The sequence below is a fragment of the Euprymna scolopes genome, chromosome 35 (genome assembly GCF_053919585.1).
Source record: "Euprymna scolopes isolate OS-2025 chromosome 35, ASM5391958v1, whole genome shotgun sequence".
Taxonomy (NCBI): domain Eukaryota; kingdom Metazoa; phylum Mollusca; class Cephalopoda; order Sepiida; family Sepiolidae; genus Euprymna; species Euprymna scolopes.
Genome location: NC_136516.1, coordinates 71,218,526 through 71,238,198, shown reverse-complemented (window position 1 = coordinate 71,238,198; position 19,673 = coordinate 71,218,526). Strand labels below are relative to the sequence as shown.

Below are 19,673 nucleotides of genomic sequence, written 5' to 3'. Positions count from 1 at the left end.
TTTTTTTTTTAACTATGCAACTTTTTTCTTTTTCTTTGCAATATAATTTTAAAAGTTTGATAATTTTGGGGATTTAGCAGAAAATCAACAAACTAAAATAAAAAAAATAATATATACAATGTTTCCATAACCAATAAGTTACTTTTGACTGAAAAGCTGTTGAAACGGCTTGCGATATCAACAAAGCATTTGGGCCAGGAATCACTATTGAACGCACAGCACAATGGTGGTTTAAGAAATTTCATAGCGGTGACAAGTCTTGAAGATGATGAGCATAGTGGTCAACCATAGGATGTTGACAACGATCAATGGAGAGCCTTAGTCAAAGCCAATTCATCTCGACCGGGTTGTGACTTGCGATGAAAAGTGAGTTTTTTATAACAACCGGCGACACTCAACTTGGTGGTTAGATGCCAATGAAGCTTCACAACATTTCTCTAAGCCAGAGTTGTACCAAAAGATGGTAACACTAACCGTTCGATGGTCTGCAACCAGTCTCATCGATTCATTTTTTGAATAATGAGCAATCAGCAGTTCTCCCCACTATCTAACAATCATGAGGTGTGCACAGCAACCGAGAAGGCTAACATGCTTGCCAGTCAGTTTGCCTCAAACTCCACATTGAACCCAGCAAGCCACTCGCTTCCTGACTTTCTTTTGCGGACAGAAGCCACACTTGGTGATTTGAAAATTACCCTTTCTCAAGTGCATGATATCATAAAAAACTTAGACACCTTAAAAGCATGTAGACCCTATCTCATCCTGGCTTACCTTAAAAAAAAAAAATGCTCCATTGAGATTGCTCCAGTCCTCTTCAAACTTTAAGACAAATGCCTTAAATCTTGCTTTCCTGACTGCTGGGAAACTGCTTCTGTGATATCAATTTACAATAATTCTGGTGATATATCTAAGGCTTTTGACAGGGTATGGCATGGTCTTCTCAGGAAAATCGGATTGTACAATATCACTGGACAAATACTTAACATGGGTATATTTGCTGATGGCACTATGCTCTATAACAGGCATGAGGGGAAAACAAATCAACACCTATCTAAGGAAATGGCAGAAACACTAGAGGAAGACCTCCAATCTGTTGTAGAATGGGGACAAAAAATGGATGGTCACATTCAATGCTGCCAAGACTAAGCTTGTTTCCTTCAATAATTACAAGAAACCTTCTCAACCACCAATAGCTATGGCTAAAGATACATTACCTGAAAATACTTCTTTCAAACTCCTTTGTTTAATGTTCACAGGGAACATAAGTTTGAACAGATACATCGAGAGCATTGCCAGGGCTGCTGCTAGGAAGGTGGGTTCTCTCTACAGTGCTAGAAAGTTACTTATGCCTGAAAGTACTCTGTACCTCTACAAGACCACCATTCACCCATGTATGGTGTATTGTTGTCACATTTGGGCTGAACAGTATTTAAGAGTTGCTAACCTGATAGGTCATGAACTGTCATCCAAGTTTCACCATCTGTCCCACTGATGAAATGTTGCATCCTTCTGCCTGTTCTACAAGTATTTTAATGGTGGATGCCACAACAAACTACAAGCTCTTGTACCCTCTCGACGTAAATACCCCCAACAAACCCGACAATCACCAAAATCCCACCCCTACACAGTAGAGATCCCTAGATGTAAGAAAGCCTTCTACTCTAATAGTTTCTTCCCCAGAACTGCTAAACTCTGGAACTCTCTTCCGGGTTCCTGTTTTCCTAACTGTACTGACATGCAGAAGTTAAAATGTAATGTGAATAAACATGTTGCTGCTCAACTCCCTACATAGTATTCTTGCAACTTATATTCCCAATAGTAGCCCCCTACATCAAAGGGGCACTGTCTTGTTTGAGGTGAAAATGAAATAAATAAATGGATGAAAAGTATCAGAAACTTGGACAACAACACCCAGCATGAGTCAACAGAAAAGGTCCAATTCTCCTCCACGATAATGCTCAATCACATGTTGCTAAATTGCCCCCGCAAGAGTTGAACGAATTGGGCTACGAAACTCTGCTTCATCCGCCAAACTCTCCAGACCTCTCACCTACCAACTACCATTTTTCAAGCATTTCAATGACTTTGTGTGTAAAATGCTTCAAAAAGCCAAATGATATCAAAAACGCCTTCAGCGGCTTTGTATCCACCAGAAAGCCAGATTTTTTTATGTTATTGGTATAAATACACTTGCTTTGCGTTGGCAAAAGTGTGTTGATTTTGATGGTGCTTATTTCGATCAATAAATTTTTGTTTGAGCCGAGATATGTTCATTTGAATTTAAGTTAAAGACTGCAAGAACTTTTCTTGTCAACCTAATATACACACACACGCTTCTGTGTTCCTTTTTACATGTGCCTCTCTGTGAACAACTGTGAGCCACATTCTACCAAATTAAGTTTGAAATGCATTCATAAATCTTTTAGATAAAGTTTACTTCTGTTTTGAAACAGAAGTAAGCTTTATTTATGTTGGCTTTAATAAAATAACTAAAAATAAAAACAAAATCAACTTCAAATAATATTCCTAAATAGAACAATTGATACAATTCTATTACTGAAATCATTAATAACATAATTATTCAAATCTAATTTCTTTAATTATGTAATTATTGTATTATTACAATAGATTTTCTTTATGTAAATTACGTAACTTCTTCAATGTGGATTTCCTTTGAATAAATGGTATATATAGAAATTTTAATAGGAATAAAAGTGAAAGTTTGTTTTCAGTATGTAAATTAATTTGTGAAATCAATCTTTTTGTATATATTAATCAAATTGTAAATAAACACAAACACATAGGAATATGACTTAAGATTTATGTCTAATATTTAAAATTTCACAAAAATGACATATCTGAATGTTCAAAGAACTTCCTCCATTTTACTCCCTTTGCATAAAACTAAATATAGCTTACATCAGGATGCCTCACACCTAGAAGCTATGTTCCAAAATTCATAATGATTAGTTAATTAGTTTAATAATAAATTTAGTACATAAAATATATAAACATGTACATATTCTAAACTTTATAATTTGGAACTTCGATATGAAAGGCACCCAACAATCTTTGAAGAAAGATCTGAGAATAACCAAAATATGTACAAATTTTTTTTTTTTTTTTTTTTTTTCAGGAATGAAAGTGTAGCATTGTTACTGGATCTTTTTGTCTCATCTTTTTATTTTTTTTCTCTCCCTTTGTCATTTTTTTTTTTTTTTTTTTTTTTTTAAAGAACTAAAAGTTGTGTTCTGTTTGTTTTTAAGAAATATTACCTACAGAAAACCGTATGTGTACTTAATCAATTTCTTTTTTTTCTTTGTTCACTTTTAGGAGTCGTACAATCTTGGATGATTTCAGAGAAGCTTACTTTTGGCTGCGTCAGAATACTCACGATAAAGCTCGTGTGATGTCATGGTGGGATTATGGATATCAGATAGCAGGGATGGGGAATCGGACAACGTTAGTGGATAACAATACGTGGAATAATAGTCATATAGCTTTGGTAAGTTCAGAAAATGCATGAAATATTGTAAATTAAAAAAAATGAGCTTTTTTTTTTTTTTTTTTAATTCTATTTTCTAACAAAATTTTTGTATATATAGCATACACTTTATGTACAGCCTTTATTTATGATAATTAAACTTTTGATAGTGAAAAAATTTTCAACCGAGAAAGAGTGAGTTTGATATTTGAAATTACTGAAATAAATTTTTTTTGTTTCCCAGGTTGGTAAGGCAATGTCCTCTAATGAGAGTGCTGCATATGACATCATGCGGTCACTTGATGTTAATTATGTATTGGTCATTTTTGGTGGCGTGATTGGCTATTCTGGTGACGATATTAACAAGTTTTTATGGATGGTACGAATTGCTGAAGGTGAACATCCAAAAGATATTCGGGTAAAAATTGTTTTTTTTTTTTTTTTCTTTGTTTTTTTTTTTTTTGCTTTTGTTTTTTAATTCCTGTCCCCCTACTTATTTTTATTTTTAAACAACTTTTCAATTTGATTTATTCAATTAATTTAGCCGATAATCACCAAAAAGCAAGTTTTAATTTGTTTAATCATGATTCTCAAGTTTAGAATATTCTAAAAAACATAAATCCTATTTGGCATTATTTTAAAACACTTTATTGTTGTATAGTTTATATTGGTGCCCCCGATTTATCAGAGAGGAACCTATGATTTCAGTGGCTTCCGTGTATCCGTTAGTCCAGACGATTGCCAGATAATCGTCCATAAGTTTTTCCTGAAATTTTACCACAAATTGTATTTCATTAAATAGATGTGCACTGTAAAAAAATTTCCGTTGCATCCCCCAGAGGCTCAAAAGAAGCCAAAAATGACACGTTTTCCCCATAACTTTTGATCCATCCATTAGCTTTTTCTGAAACTTAGCCAAAATGTGGAGCCCAGTATGGGTAACCCTGGCAAAATGCTGGTTCACATCCCCGGAGACTTTCAGTATTAAAAATGCCCCTTTCTGTGGCTTTTTTTTTTTTTTTTTTCATATTTCTCAAAAACTTGATATGTCTGACTATACAGTGGTTTTTCACGGTGGTCAACTCAAATATACATGTTTTAAGGCCTGAAACTGCACCGTTATCCAGTTACACTGGGAACTGGCATCCCCAGGGGCTCAAAAGAGGCCGAAAATGCTCCAAAATGGCCAAAAATTATTTTTTGACCCATAGCGTTTGATCCATCCATTAGATTTTCTTGAAACTTGGCCAAAATGTGGAGGCCATTATTCTTAATATAAATTCAGTATGGGTGAACCTGGCAAAATTCTGGTTTGCATCCCTCTGGGACTTTTAGGGCTAAAAAAAACAACATGCCTTTTTGGAGCTCTTTTTTCATATTACTCAAAAACTTGATATGTATGTCTATATAGTGGTTTTCCATGGTGCTAAATTTAAATATGTCTTAAGACCTGAAACTGCACCGTTTGTCCATTTTCACTGGGATTTGGCATTCCCGGAAGCTCAAAAGGGGTCACAAATGCTCCCAAATTGCAATAAATGACACTTTTTACCCCATAACTTTTGCCACATCTATTAGATTTTTCTGAAACTTGGCAAAAATGTGAAGGCAACGTTAGTGCTTCACACTTCTCGCATTCATCATTTCTTCACTATTTTTTGTGGCATCATCTCACATGCAGCACTAGAGGTGGACCATGCACACACAGCTTGTTATATTTCTTTTAGTCTGCTTGTCTGCTGTCCATTACATTGTTTCTCTGAAATTGTTGGGCTAATCTGGCTAAATTTTGTATGGGCTTTTATGATAAGGTGCAACAAATTAAGTTTTATGGTTTCGGTTTGATGCACAGTTAAGGATTAATAGTGATCAGCATTTAATGCAAAATGTGCATAAATTTAACCATATTCAACCATTAATTTGACGAAAAAGAAAGATGTGTGTTTGTATGTCTATTACAAATTTTTGTCAGCCGCATCAGACTAGGTCGAAACTGGTACCATCTGAAAGAGCAATCCCTCGGATGCATAATATGTGAAAATTAGAAAAAAAGATTATGTGGTGACTAACTGGACCATTTTTTGGAAGAGGGGAGGGTCTGTTTTCACAAATCACATACACATAATTCACTAAAACTATATTTATAAACCTTATTTTCAACGTCATGTCTTAAGCAATCATGGTCTTGTAGGCAAAGTATTTGCCAGTAACTTTTTTCCCTTTCCTGTTTCAGGTTTGAGCCTGCCTACTAATTTTATTATTTTTTTGTTTGCGGCCGCATGGGCACTCATTTCTTTTTTTTGATTGAAAGAAATGTTGTTTTTGATCCCTTTATTTATTTATTTATTTATTTTTTTTTTTGGAGGGGGGGGGTCCAGTGCATGGGCAACAAAAACTGCTTCTCTTCATATCCCTTCTGATGAAATACCTAGTGGGGAGGTTGTCGCATACTTTTTAGGGTGATCCTGTTCTTTTATTTTTGAAAATGTTGTGGAAGTGTTGATGAAAGTGCTCTATATCCTTAGTATAGCAGGTGTGTACAAACCGAACTTCATGTTAACCCGGGCATCTATTCTAAGTTAACAGGCTATAATTTTGCCCTTTTTAATGGCTAAAAAGTTTAGTATGGCAATCACATTGGCATACTGGTTTTTGTTAAATCAAAATTAAGCAACTTTGAGCCTGATTAGTGGATAACCATTTCGAAATACCAAGTATTGTATTTGAAACGATCATGAGATTTTTTCTTGAGTCCCTCTGTGTAAAATAAAAATAAAAAATAAATAAAATAATCTCAAAAGATTATGGACTTGTAACTGATAGAAACTATCTTCTATATAATTTTTACTTTTTTCAATGGTTATAATTGTAAAAAGATTGAATGAAACTGTCGGATGTTACGTAATGTCAGCAGCCTATGGTATACACACACGTTTGTAACATATGTATCTAACTACTCTCTCCTTTCATACTAAAATCAAACTGGCAGTCTTAAGCATGCCATGCTGGTGTTGCCTTGTTCTTGATAGGTCTAAAATGTAGTCTGATGCAGTTCTAAGAGTTCCATTCTTCCAGGCTTTGTTTTCTTGCCCTTTGAGAAGGAGTTAGTTTATTGCTAATCACCTGAAGCATCCATTCTGGGGAATGACAACAGAGCTACCCAGGTATTTTTTTGGTCAGCCAGTACAATGGTTTTTCAAATCCCACTCACCTGACCTTGTGTCTAATCTTTCTGATGTAGCAGACAGATTAATAAAATCCAGTTGTAGCATCTTATAATTTATGGTTTTTGTCCTCCTAATCAAAAGTAGCTTCCCTATTTTAGTGATTTGAAATTTCTATTTTTAAAAAAATCCTAAAAATTTTATAATGGATCAGTAATAAATCTGATGTCATTAAGTTTAAACAAGACATGTCCACCATCTTGAAAATGGTGAAATTGTCTTGAAAATCACAGATGGTCTTCATTTTTGTGTAAAAAAAAAAAATAAATAAATAAAATAAAAGTAGTTTTATACAGAAATAAGATGGTTTGAAATAGTGCCAAACAGCGTTTTTTAAGAATTTCTCAAAAGTTAAAATAATGATTTGAAAAGTATATTAAGGGAACAAATTTAGAGATTCTTTTTATTCATAAAAAATCTTTTTACATTTCGATTGAATGATTTGGTGATGCTTTCATCATAAAGATAGAAATGCACAAAAAAGATGAGAAAAATCTTCAGAATTTTTTTTTTTTTATGAATGATTCTGCTAACAATTTAGTGCTTATCTCTGGAACAATGAAAGGTGTGTATATTAAGAATTTGATGACATGTAAACAGATGTGAAGAAAGTATATTGAATGATGAAGCTATTGAGGGTGTTCAAATGCCTTGGTAATATCATTGGGGTACAAAGAAGGCTAGATGTTGGTGTGATTGCCAGAGTATGTTCAGGGAACTTTTGTCATTACTAACCAGTAGAGTAGTATCACTGTCAACCAAGGGAAGAGTTTATCAGGCATATGTGTACACAGTGTGATGATGTATGGAAGTAAAACCGGGTCAATGAACGTTGAAGGCATGTGTTGCATGGAGAGAATGAGAATATGATGGATGTGTAATGTGAATCTTAAAAAACAGGCTTAATTTGGTTGGTATAGATAGATGTATGCCAAACAGGAGACTTTGATGGTATGCCCACTTTCAAAGAATTGATGAGTTTCTGATTTTGTAGATTTAGAACAATTGAGGTAGCATGGTCATTTTCTCATGGAGAGACCAAGGAAAATGTGGGAGGAAGTGATAAGGATGGTTTTGAGAGAAAGAGGGATAAATAAATACCTATTCAGAGATAAATTAGTATAGAAGTCGGTTTCTAAAACATGTCTAACACATTCCTGCATGTAAAATGGATATTAAACTGATGATGGTGATAATTAAACCGTTTGCAGATTTTTTTAAACAATGGATTTGCAAAGATTGATCCTTGTACTTGTAACATTTACCAACAATATTTTGGTTGATCCAGCTTCCTTTCTAACATGCACCACATCTTGAACGAATGATGTAGTATTTGTTATGAAAAAAGTTGATTTTTGTGAGACAATGCACCTAATTATACCCTGATTTTTAAGTTCTGGGTTTGACTTAAGACATCTAGCAGTGAGGCACCATTTGAGCATTGAGAAATGTGAAGTTTCCCCTTAGGTATTATCACTATGACCTGGGAATAATGGTAACTGCTAGGGTATCTAGTGCTACCAGATTAGGTTGTCTGAAGGTACTGGATTCCTCACCAAAAATACATCAAACATTCATTTTATTGTTTCTTTTTTTCCTTTCTTTTTACAAAAACAATTTTCTTACAAAAAAAAATCGAACCAAACACCATGAATAAATATTTGGAGATATAAAGAAGTTGAAACGTTTTACCAAAGTGATTGGATTAGGCATAAAATAACCTAAAAATGCTGTAAAGCAAAACAACGAATCAAACCTGATTTTGCATTTAACCCACAGTTGGGGTCCTGATAGGTACTTTCATTCTGGGAAAAAGTGGACCTGAGAGTCAAGGTAACTGAGATAACTCCACCGTCCCCAAATTGGAGCCTCACTGCTGGATGCAGTTTTGTGTTATATTTAGGACTAGCCTGGGTGCCCAGCATTGCCCGGGTGTTTGAAGGTGTGTGTTGAGCAAAAAAAAAAAAAAAAAAAAAAGTGGTAGTAGGCGAAAGAGGAAAAGAACCGCGAAGGACGAAAAGAATGTGAAACAAAGCGTTACGTCTTTGTCGTTGCATCCATTGCTAAACTGTGGTGAAGGTTTAAATTAAGGCTAGTCAATCGAAAAGAGGGGATGACTTTCGAAAATATCAATGAAAAAAGCGAGCCCCCCCCCCACTCCTTGTAGAAAAGTGTCCAGTTGAGGGTGAAGGAATTAATGTTTTTAGCCAATTTTTCGATATTTGTCGTCCGAAGGGTTGAGCTTCAAAACGATACTGATCTCATGAAAATCCGTTGTCTCTGTCAAAAGTTTTAGGCAGACATACAAACATGCATACATAGGTGGAGAGATAGAGTAGGATAGATATATAAACAAAGATTAAGAAAATTGAATGATATGGATGGGTAGAGGTGAACACCCTGGTCAAGGAAGGGTATGTGAGAATAATTCTGCTAAAAAACTTCAAAGAGTATGTACATCAAAAATTAATTTTAATTATTTATCTAAATAATATATTATACAAGTTTTTTCCTTTCTTTTCTTCCAGGAATCTGATTATTTCACTCCTCAAGGGGAATACCGGGTGGATGCAGCTGGCTCCTCCACTCTGCTCAATTGTTTAATGTATAAGCTATCTTATTACAGATTTGGACAACTACAGGTAAGTTTTTTTCTTTCTTTCTTTAATAAGACAAATAGAAATGAACAAATTGAAACACAGTACACATAGAAGGAAACCTATTTTAGTTTGAAATTTGTTTTTCAAAGGCATTTTTAAGAACTTTCTGTCAATATTTTAAAGATACACAGTGGCTACAAAATTTTTCACTCATGGAAATGTTAACAAAATTCAATCCTTTCTGCAATCCAACCATATTTGGTACAAATAAAATTCAATCTATGCCTGACTTGTGCACCAAGTTTCAGTTATAGATGCCCAACAATCTTTTTATCGCTGTTCAACAACTAGCTTATTTGCATACACACAAAACTATCAACACATTTGATACACTCCTCTCTTTCTCTCTCTACTGCCCTAAGGTTTGACTGTGATGATCCTCTTTTATTCAGGAATAGTCTGGGATTGTTTTGGTAAATATCATCTTTGACATAACCCCATAGGTAAAAATCTGGAGGCTTTTGTCCAATGATATCCGCAGATATTGAATGATTATAAAAGACTGTTGGACATTCATGGTTAAAACTTAGTGGACAAGTTGGGCATGAACTGCAATTTATTTATATCAAATATCATTCGATTGCAAAAAAAAAAAAAGAAAAAAAATGAATTTTATTAATGATTTATGATAAAAGTAATTCTTGTTCAAAAGCTTAAGATTTAAAAATCTTTTAACTAATATTTTTGCTCATATTTGATTGTAGGGATTGCTAAATTCGTTTTAGACTAACTGTGCATTGTTGGTAGACAAACAGTTCAGAACATTTACATACATGTGATAATTTATGAAGCTAACATATTTTAAGAATTTCTAATTTTTGACCAACTCTTAATTATTTTAAATGGGCAGAAAGCTTTTATTTTGCTTAAGGTTAAATCATTAATGTTAGAAAAGCTGCAGATTGGTGTGTGTGTGTGTGTGTGTGTGTGTGTGTATATATATATATATATATATAGCAATTGCCTTTTAAAAGAAAAAAAATGATAACTCTTTTTGAACTTTTTTTTTCTTTCATTTTTATTTACAAAAAAAAATTACAATTTTGACTCAATCATTTTTTATTCATCTGTCTGTTGTCTCTAGAATTGTCTGCGTCAAAATTAAAAAATTGGTTCCATTTGGTATGAAGTTAATCATTCTGAATCATTCTTAGATTCTTTTATTTTTAAACATCACTTTTGATTTCTTCCAAAAATGAAATGGTAAAATTTGAAAACTTTAAAAAGTTCAAAACTTTACTTTTTAGTGTTAGTGTTTTTATATTGTGATCACATGATCTTTAATATATTTTCTTGTATATAGTGTTTTGCTTATAATACAACTGTTTCTGAATTACATTCTTGTATATACTGCAACCCTATAGTGCAGCTACCTATATGTAAAATATTTCAGCTTGGTCACATTCCTTAACAAATAGGATGCCTCATGTTACCAGCAATAAATCCATCCTAATAAAAAAAAAAATTAAAGCTTATTTTTTATCCCCCACAGAATTTCCATGGGTCCTACTAGTTTTTACCTATTGCTGGGTGTATTTGTCATCTGGCACATCCAAAGGAAAATTTGTTTTAAACTTAATAAAATTTCCTGAAAATATATTTTTGTACATATAAACTTTCTAACCTTTTATTATTTTTACATTTTCTTCAAAATTTCTCACTATATTTTCTTTGATATAATGTAATTATATAATGTAATTGTAACGATTAAAAAGAAAAATTGATGTTTTTAATGGATAAATTTTTTATGCTTTATTTTTATTTATTTTTGACAGCTTGATTTTCGAAATCCCCCTGGGTATGACCGCACCCGAGGCGTCGAGATAGGCAATAAGGATTTTGATTTGACTCACCTTGAAGAGGCTTATACAACAGAGCATTGGTTAGTGAGAATCTATAAAGTAAAAGATCTTGACAATCGTCAAAAACTTAAAGCTAGACGACCAATCAAGAAAACTATGAAGAGACACATATCAAAGACAGTAAGTGCATTAAATCTTTTCTTTGTTTTTTTCCAAGTCATTTTTTTAACTTTTGAAATTACTACTATACATTGGGTACAATATAATAATCATTGGAGGATTAGCTCTATAATAATAATTATAAAATGAAATCTGCATGAATTAAAATATTTTCAACATATTTAATGACTGGGTCGCACCGGAGGAGGGCACTATTCCTATGTTGGGTACAAATAGAATAGAGAATTGCATACATTAAAATATCATATTTAAGCATATTTTATGACCAGGCAACGCTAGACAACCTTCTAGTATGTGTGTATATATATATATATATATATATATATATATATATATATTAGATCATATGTATGTTTCTTCCCTCAAATATCTAGACTTTGGAATTCCTTCCTGCTTCCTTTATTGTACTGATATGCAGAAGTTTAAATGTAGCATAAATCAACATCTTGTTAATCTTTCCTGGGCGTGGTCCCAAATAGTAGCCCTTACATCCAAGTGGCTATATGCATTGTTAGGGGGTGAACAAGAGTAAAAAAAAAAAAATACTTGTTAATTAATAGCAGTGATGAAAGAGTATGAAGAATAAACAAAAACAAAAAAAAATTGAAGACAATATTTGGGATATTAATCTTTTCATTCTCCTGTTTCAAGTAGACTATTATTCTCTTATATATATATATATATATATATATATATATATATATATATATATACTAGCATTTCAGCCCAGTGTTGCCCAGGGGTTTGAAGGTGTATGTTGAGCAAAAAAAAAAAAAAAAAGCGGTCAATTTTTTTAAACTTTGACCCCTATTATGACATCTTAACATTTATTGTTTTGGGCTCAAATCAAGTTAAGTTAAATCCATGTCCAAGGAATTTATATCTCAAATGTCAAGTGTTTAGACCCAAAATTGGTGGAGGAGTTTGGTAGAGTTCTCAAAGGTCAAATCGTTGAACTTTGACCCCCTTACCTAAATTTTTTTTTTTTTTTTTTTTATCATAGGCATCACTTATCAAGGCCCAGAGGCTACTCGAGGATAAGGGTTAAAGAGTGTACAGTAGTCAATTGGACAATATAGTAATCATTATTAAATGGAAATTCAGTAAATTTGTTAACTTAATTGAAACGGCTCATCAGGAACTTGTTTACGTTGGACTTGAAGACAACCACAATGTAGTCAGCTGGAAAGCAGGCAAACAGAAGACAGTCCCACAGGCATGCAGTTTTAAGAAAGAAACTTTGTTCATGGAATCTACGATTAGGTTTACGCACAGATAAAGAGTGGGGAAATTATTGATAGTTTTCAGCTAGATGAGCGTTTCTTGTGAAAGTTTTTATATATATAAATGGATGGGGGGGGGGGTGAAAAAATAATTCCCCCAAATTCAACCATTGGCAGCATACCCACCCGTAAATGCTAAAAAAAAATTGGGAGGTGGCAGTGTCGGTAGGAGAGAAGTAGATTTGTTTATCGCACGTGCATACAAACCTGACAGCCAGTGAATTATAGTGCATAATACAGGTCTTTATATTTCTATAAGTACTTGTCTCCGCAAAATTTGAATGAGATTTTCTTAGTCAGCATAGTCCTTTAAAAGTCATCATTCTTAAGAAAATTGTGGAAATAGGCCTAATGTACAAATTTACCTACTACCCATAAAAAACGTTAATGTGTGCGCAATGTCAAAAATCCAGTTGATGATATTGCCGAAACATTTATTTTTAATTCAACGACAATCATAATAGATTGCACAGTATATATAAAAAAAAAAGTAACTATGTTTGGAAAAAAGTATAATTACTGGAACAAATGTACAGAGCAAGAGAGATGAAATAAATGTTTGTTGTTTTTTCTTCGGCATCACTGTGAAATTTTTTTTTCTTCAGTATAAAAAGAAATGTAAAAAGTGAGAGAGTTGGGAAGAAAATACACAAAGAGATATAGGGAGAGAGAGGGGGGAATGCAAAAATGTAAGAAAATGAATGCAGCAATTTACTGAGTAGGTATCATTGCAACGCCATATTTGAATGGTACATTAGCATTCGTTTAGCATGCGAATACTGTTAATCTGGAATATAGGAATGATCACAGTTCAGCCAATCAGATTGGGCGGAATTAGTCTAGGGAGACTTTATTATTTTTGAATTGAAAAAGGAAAGATTATGTAATGTCTGAATTTATGATCCACTTACGAAGAGTGAAACCCTATATATGTTAAAAGTGTAGAATTCCTCACGGTGATGACTGGGGATAGCATAGGAACACTTGATATTTAGAGAGAAAAATAGGAACTACTTCCCCTAAAGATGGTTGCGATTGTGAAATGTAGGATTTTATTATAACAACTAAATGTGTCTAAAATATTATTCTAAGATAGTGGCTAATAGTCTAGACATAATAAATTTGTATGTGGCATCTGTTGTTGCAAGCCTACGGTACTTTGGTCCAGAGGGGAATTTCTGCAATCAAAATATTATGTATGGAGATAATAAATTAATTTTAATTTGGCTGGAATATTTTTTATTTATTTTTTCAGATAGGTTAATTAAAATGGCTGCTACAAAAAGAGAAAGCATACAATTATAATTTTTACACATAAAGAGTAAAAAAAAATTTAATTTACTTTTAATATTTGTCATATTGAAGTCTTATTTTTATAATAACAACAAAAGGAATCAGACAGTTTATTTCATACCCTGAAAAAGATTGACATTAATGTCTCTCCAGCTTTCTAAATTCATAGTGGAGTGGTAATGAACTTTCAAAGGAATGGAGGATTTAAAAAAAAAATGTTATGAAAATGACCGTTTAATAATGTTGACATTTGTATTACTTCATTTGCTCCAAATTTTTAAAATATATTGTGTATCTTGGTCCCCCGATTTATCAGAGAGGGACCTATGTTTTTAGTGGCTTCTGTGTGTCTGTTAGTCTAGACGATTGCCAGATAACTGTCCATTAGTTTTTCCTGAAATTTTGCCATAAATTCTATTTCATTAAATAGATGTGCACAGTAAAAAATTTTTTTTTTTTTTTTTTTTTTTTTTGCAAAAATTCCCGTTGCGTCTCCACGGGCTTTAAAAGAGGTAAAAAATGGCCAAAAATGATACGTTCTGCCCCATAACATCCATTGATCCATCCATCAGATTTTTCTGGAACTTGGACAAAATATGGAGTCCATTGCTCCTCATATAAATCCAGTATGAGTGACCCTGGCAAAATTCTGATTTGCGTCCCCGGGAACTTATAGTGCTAAAAACGCCCCTTTTAGTGGCTCTTTTTTCATATTTCTCAACCAAAAATTTGATATGCCTGACTAGTGGTTTTTCATGGTGGTCAACTCTAATATACATGTTCTAAGGCGTGAAACTGCACCGATTTCCATTTACAGTGTATCCAGTGGCTCAATGAGGTCAAAAATGCCCCAAAATAGCCAAAATGACACTTTTTACCCCATAGCATTTGATCCATCATTAGATTTTCCTGAAACTTGGCCAAAATGTGGAGACCATTGTTCTTAATATAAATTCAGTATGGGTGACCCTGGCAAAACTCTGGAGGTTTCAGGGCTAAAAAAAACATGCCTTTTCAGAGCTGTTTTTTCATATTACTAAAAAAACTTGATATGTATGTCTCTATAGTGGTTTTCAATGGTGCTGAATTCAAATATACATGTCTTAAGGCGTGAAACTGCATCGTTTGTCCATTTTCATTGGGATTCAGCATTCCCAGGAGCTAAAAATGGGGATCACAAATGCCCCAAAATTGCAAAAATGACACTCCATAATTTTGGCCCGATCCATTAGATTTTTCTGAAACTTGGTGAAAATGTGAAGGCAATTGTTTTTCATATAAATTCAGTATCACTGACCCTGGAAAAATTCTTTGCATGCCTGAACATATACACTTGCTTTACCATTAACTCACATTCATCATTTCTTCACCATTTTTTTGTGGTGTCATCTCACATGCAGCACCAGAGGTGGATCATGCACGCGCTGCTTGTTATTATTTATTAATGCGTGTGAAAAGATATTCATTTCCAAACAAAATTGTATTTTGAGAACATGAAGTGTTTTGTTTCAGATTATTTTAATTAATCGCACAATTATTCTCTTGGGTGTTATTAGTTTTGGTCACTGTATCCTGCAACCTTCTTCGGGTGTTGAATACATGTTTCCTTTTCTCTTCTAAGGAAAAGAGGGTTGTTTTGCATTGCAACAATTGAAACCATGGTTTTTCACTAATATTAACAACTAGCATGGGTGCCCGGCGTTGCCCTGGTGTTTGGAGGTGTATGCTGAGCAAAAAAAATTTTAACTTTGACCCCTATTATGACCCCTTAAAATTTATTGTTGGGCTCAAATCGAGTTATTAAGTTAGATCCATGTCCAGGGAACCTATATCTAAAATTTCAAATGTTTAGACCCAAAATTGTCGGAGGAGTTTGGTAAAGTTCTCAAAGATCAAATCGTTGAACTTTGACCACTTAACAGCCAATTTTCTGGCCCAAAACCGATCACATAGATTTTCCCAAATCTCAGTACCCTGTATATCAAAATTTCGAGTCTGTAGACTGAAAATTAAGTTATTGCGAAGCAAAATGTACACACACGTTCACTTTTATAGATATATAGATTAGCATAGATATCCTGAAAAATTGAGTCCTAAGAAAACCTTAACAAAATACCTTGGTGACCCTTGAAGATTGAACTTTTTTTATGATCTACGGACCCATCCTCAAAACCCACGGTTCAAATTTTTGCTATGCAGAACTAATCCCTCTTTTCCTTAGTAGAGAAAAGGAAACGTATTCAACACTCGAAGAAGGTCGCAGAGTACAGCTATCGAAATGTTGTGCTAATGACACCCAAGATGAGAATAATTGTTTGATTAATCAAAATAACACAAGCATTCACATCTCGTCGCAAAATTTCAGAATTGCATAAAGTGTTTTGGTTTTTAAAATCACTCTTATTAGAACCCACTTGAAATCCGTGCTTATCCAAAATGTTTTATAGTCGATTACTTCTAGTTATAATTTATATACAAATGAAGTTCCACAGCAGACATCCTAACTGTAATCTCAGAACATATATACCAGTCACTGGGCAAAGCGGCGGAGGGTAGAGCGGTAGCTCTAGATATATCTAAGGCTTTTGACAGGGTATGACATGAAGGTCTTCTCAGGAAAATCAGATCATATGGTATCACTGGAAGAATACATAACATAATTAAATCCTTAGATTAGAGAAAAATCCAGGTTGTCTTCGACGGTCGTATATCTAAACAATATGATATAAATGCGGGAGTGCCTCAGGGGTCTATCCTTGGACCTCTGTTATTCCTAATATTCATAAATTACCTCCCTGACAAAATTGTTTGTGATATGGAGATATATATATATATATATATATATATGCTGACGACAGCATGCTCTATAACAGACACGACAGGAAAACAAATGAACACATATCTAAAGAAATGGCAGAAACACTAGAGGATGACCTCCGATCTGTAGTGTAATGGGGACATAAATGGATGGTCACATTCAATACTGTCAAGACTAAACTGGTTTCCTTCAATAATTACAAGAAACCTTCTCTACCCCCAATAACAGTGGCCAATGACTCTTTATCTGAAAGTACATCTTTTAAACTCCTCGGCCTAAACATGAGTTGGAACAATTACATTGAGAGTATTGCCAGGACTGCTGCGAAGAAGGTAGCTTCTCTCTACTGTGCTAGAAAGCTACTAACACCCGAAAGTATCCTGTACCTTTATAAGGCCACCATTCGCCTATGTATGGAGTATTGTTGTCATATTTGGGCTGGTGCATCTGCCACTAGTCTCTCGTTCCTAGATAAGATTCAAAAGAGTCGCCAATCTGATAGGTCCTGAACTGTCATCTAAACTTCAGCCTCTGTCCCATCGACGAAACGTTGCATCCCTCTGCCTGTTCTACAAGTACTTTAACAGTGAATGCTCTGACGAACTGCAAGCACTTGTGCCCCCTCGACGTAAATACCCCGACAAGCAGCTAAATCCCACCCCTACACAGTAGAGATCCCTAGATGTAAGAGAGCCTTCTACTCCAGTAGTTTCTTCCCCAGGACAGCTAGACTTTGGAATTCCCTTCCGGGTCCCTGCTTCTCCAACTGTACTGACATGCAGATGAAAATGTAATAAAAAAAATTTTTTAAATTATAAAAAGTTACAAGCATATTAATAACTTAATATTATTAATGAGTAATTGTTTAATGTTTGCATGATAATTTATTGCATTAATTTTTTTGTTTCTTTTTCTTTCCTTAGACCAAAAGAAAACAAGGTCGTATCAAGGATAAACCAAAAGTTAAGAAAGGACTTAAAAAGGGAAAGAAGTTGAAATGAGGCCGGTTTTAATATGACATATATAAAATCGGCCCCACCCCTCCTCAAAAATCTTAGCTGGTGCTTCAGAGGTAGCGCTGGCTATTTCCCCACATGCCAATGGGTTAAGCTCAGAAGACAAACCAGTGTTGGTATTTAAAGCCATTTCATGAACTGGATCACTTTATCTTTCTTTCCTTCCTTTCTTTCTTTCTCTTACCTTTGCCTTTTTTTTTTCTAGAGTTTGTATACAACAACCAGAATGCATTGTAAATTTTCTCTCTTCATTTTCTCACTCCAAATTGGATATCACGATCTTCTGTTCTATTAAACATCAATAAGGATATTATTTTGTAATAGCCAACCTGAACACTTAACCTGAAAAACTAACACACACATGCACACAGATTAAAAATTGACAGTGTTGTTTGGATTATTTGCATTATTGTTCTCATCTTGAATCATCTTCATATTTTGATCGATGTAACCTCTGACCTTCAGGTGGATCTTATTGAACTCGGAAATCTGCACAGAATTTCCAACGGAATCCTTTATTTAATCCACGGGAGTAGCAGGCTCTCATTCTGTAGCTCATGACTGGATAAATGTCCTAAATAATTTGTAATTGTATTTTTGAGCGTCACCTGCACTGGAGATTAAAGGTTCAATCAGGTGACACTCAAAAATACAAGTGCAAATTACTTAGGACATCTACTCAGTCATGGCTGATAGAATGAGAGCATGCTACCCCCATGGATTAAATAAAGGGTTCTGTTTGAAATTCTGTGCAAATTCTAGTTCAACAAGATATATCTGAGTATATAGGTTACATTGACCAAAACATTGTGAGAATCAAACTCAAGGTGAGAACAGTAGGCCAAACAGTTAAAAAAATACTAATCAAACCTCATCTCAAAAATATAAATTTGTATTTAATGAAACATTTTAAAAGTATAAATATCTTCTACCAGTTAAAGATGAAAAAATGTTAACGTATTTGTATTAATTGTGTATACGATCCACTGGCTGAATAATCACACAAAATAAACGTCAGCAAAAAATTGGAGTCCATAAAAGGACTAGCCTCATAGACAGCATGAGCTTTAAACCAATTGACTACAAAAGCAGGCATCTATAATAAGGCTATTACTTGTTTGCTTTTAAAGCTGCCAGTTGTATACACTGTTACTATATATATATATATATATATATATATATATATATATATATATATATATATATATATATATATAATGTGTGTGTATATGTGTAATTTAGCCTTATTTAAGAAAAATAACCAGATTGCTCAATTACGTGTGCATGGAGCATATTTTTTTTTTTTTTTTCAATTCAAGCTATACCTTAGTATGACCTTCCATACCAAAGGTATCAAGAAAAGATCAAACTGATGTATAGTTTAAATTGAAATTATATATAATGTGTATTTAGCCAGTATTTTATTTAAGCAAACATTGTTAACAATAATTCCTCTGCTTAATTATATCTTTGATCTTAAAAGAAATATTCAAAAATATGAAAGATACAATTAAGCTGAAGAATTGTTATTTGTAATAATGTTTGCAATATATATATATATATACAGGGTGTCTAAAAAAAAAAAAAAAAAAAAACGTACACATGTACTTGCACTTCAAATGAAGATAAATAAAAGCAGAATAGCTTCAAATACTGAAGACAAATGGAATTGAAGAATCATGTTTGCAAATGTTCAAATTGATGACCATTATTATCCAGACAATGCTGATAACAGTTGAAGTCTGAAAACACTTGTTTTTTTTCACCCTATATATATATATATGTGTATGTGTGTGTTATGAAAAAAAGACAAACCACAAAATAAGATAAATTCATGTTAAAAACTCATTAAAAAAAAACACTATATCATAATTTAATATCTCATTCTTTCATTAGATTAGAAGTTTCAGCAC

At 33.4% G+C, this 19,673-nt stretch overlaps 1 protein-coding gene across 1 annotated transcript in view; it reads left to right on the top strand.

Annotated features, from left to right (window-relative positions):
* LOC145259915 (dolichyl-diphosphooligosaccharide--protein glycosyltransferase subunit STT3B-like) overlaps nt 1-19,403 on the top strand; it is a 104,781-nt gene extending 85,378 nt beyond the window's left edge. Inside the window, exons 13-17 of the mRNA XM_080117866.1 lie at nt 3,334-3,505; nt 3,729-3,902; nt 9,237-9,350; nt 11,144-11,350; nt 17,668-19,403. Coding sequence (XP_079973992.1) covers nt 3,334-3,505; nt 3,729-3,902; nt 9,237-9,350; nt 11,144-11,350; nt 17,668-17,745 — 745 coding nt within the window. The 3' untranslated portion in view covers nt 17,746-19,403. The remainder of the gene's footprint in view (nt 1-3,333; nt 3,506-3,728; nt 3,903-9,236; nt 9,351-11,143; nt 11,351-17,667) is intronic.
* The last annotated feature ends 270 nt before the right edge of the window (nt 19,404-19,673 follow it).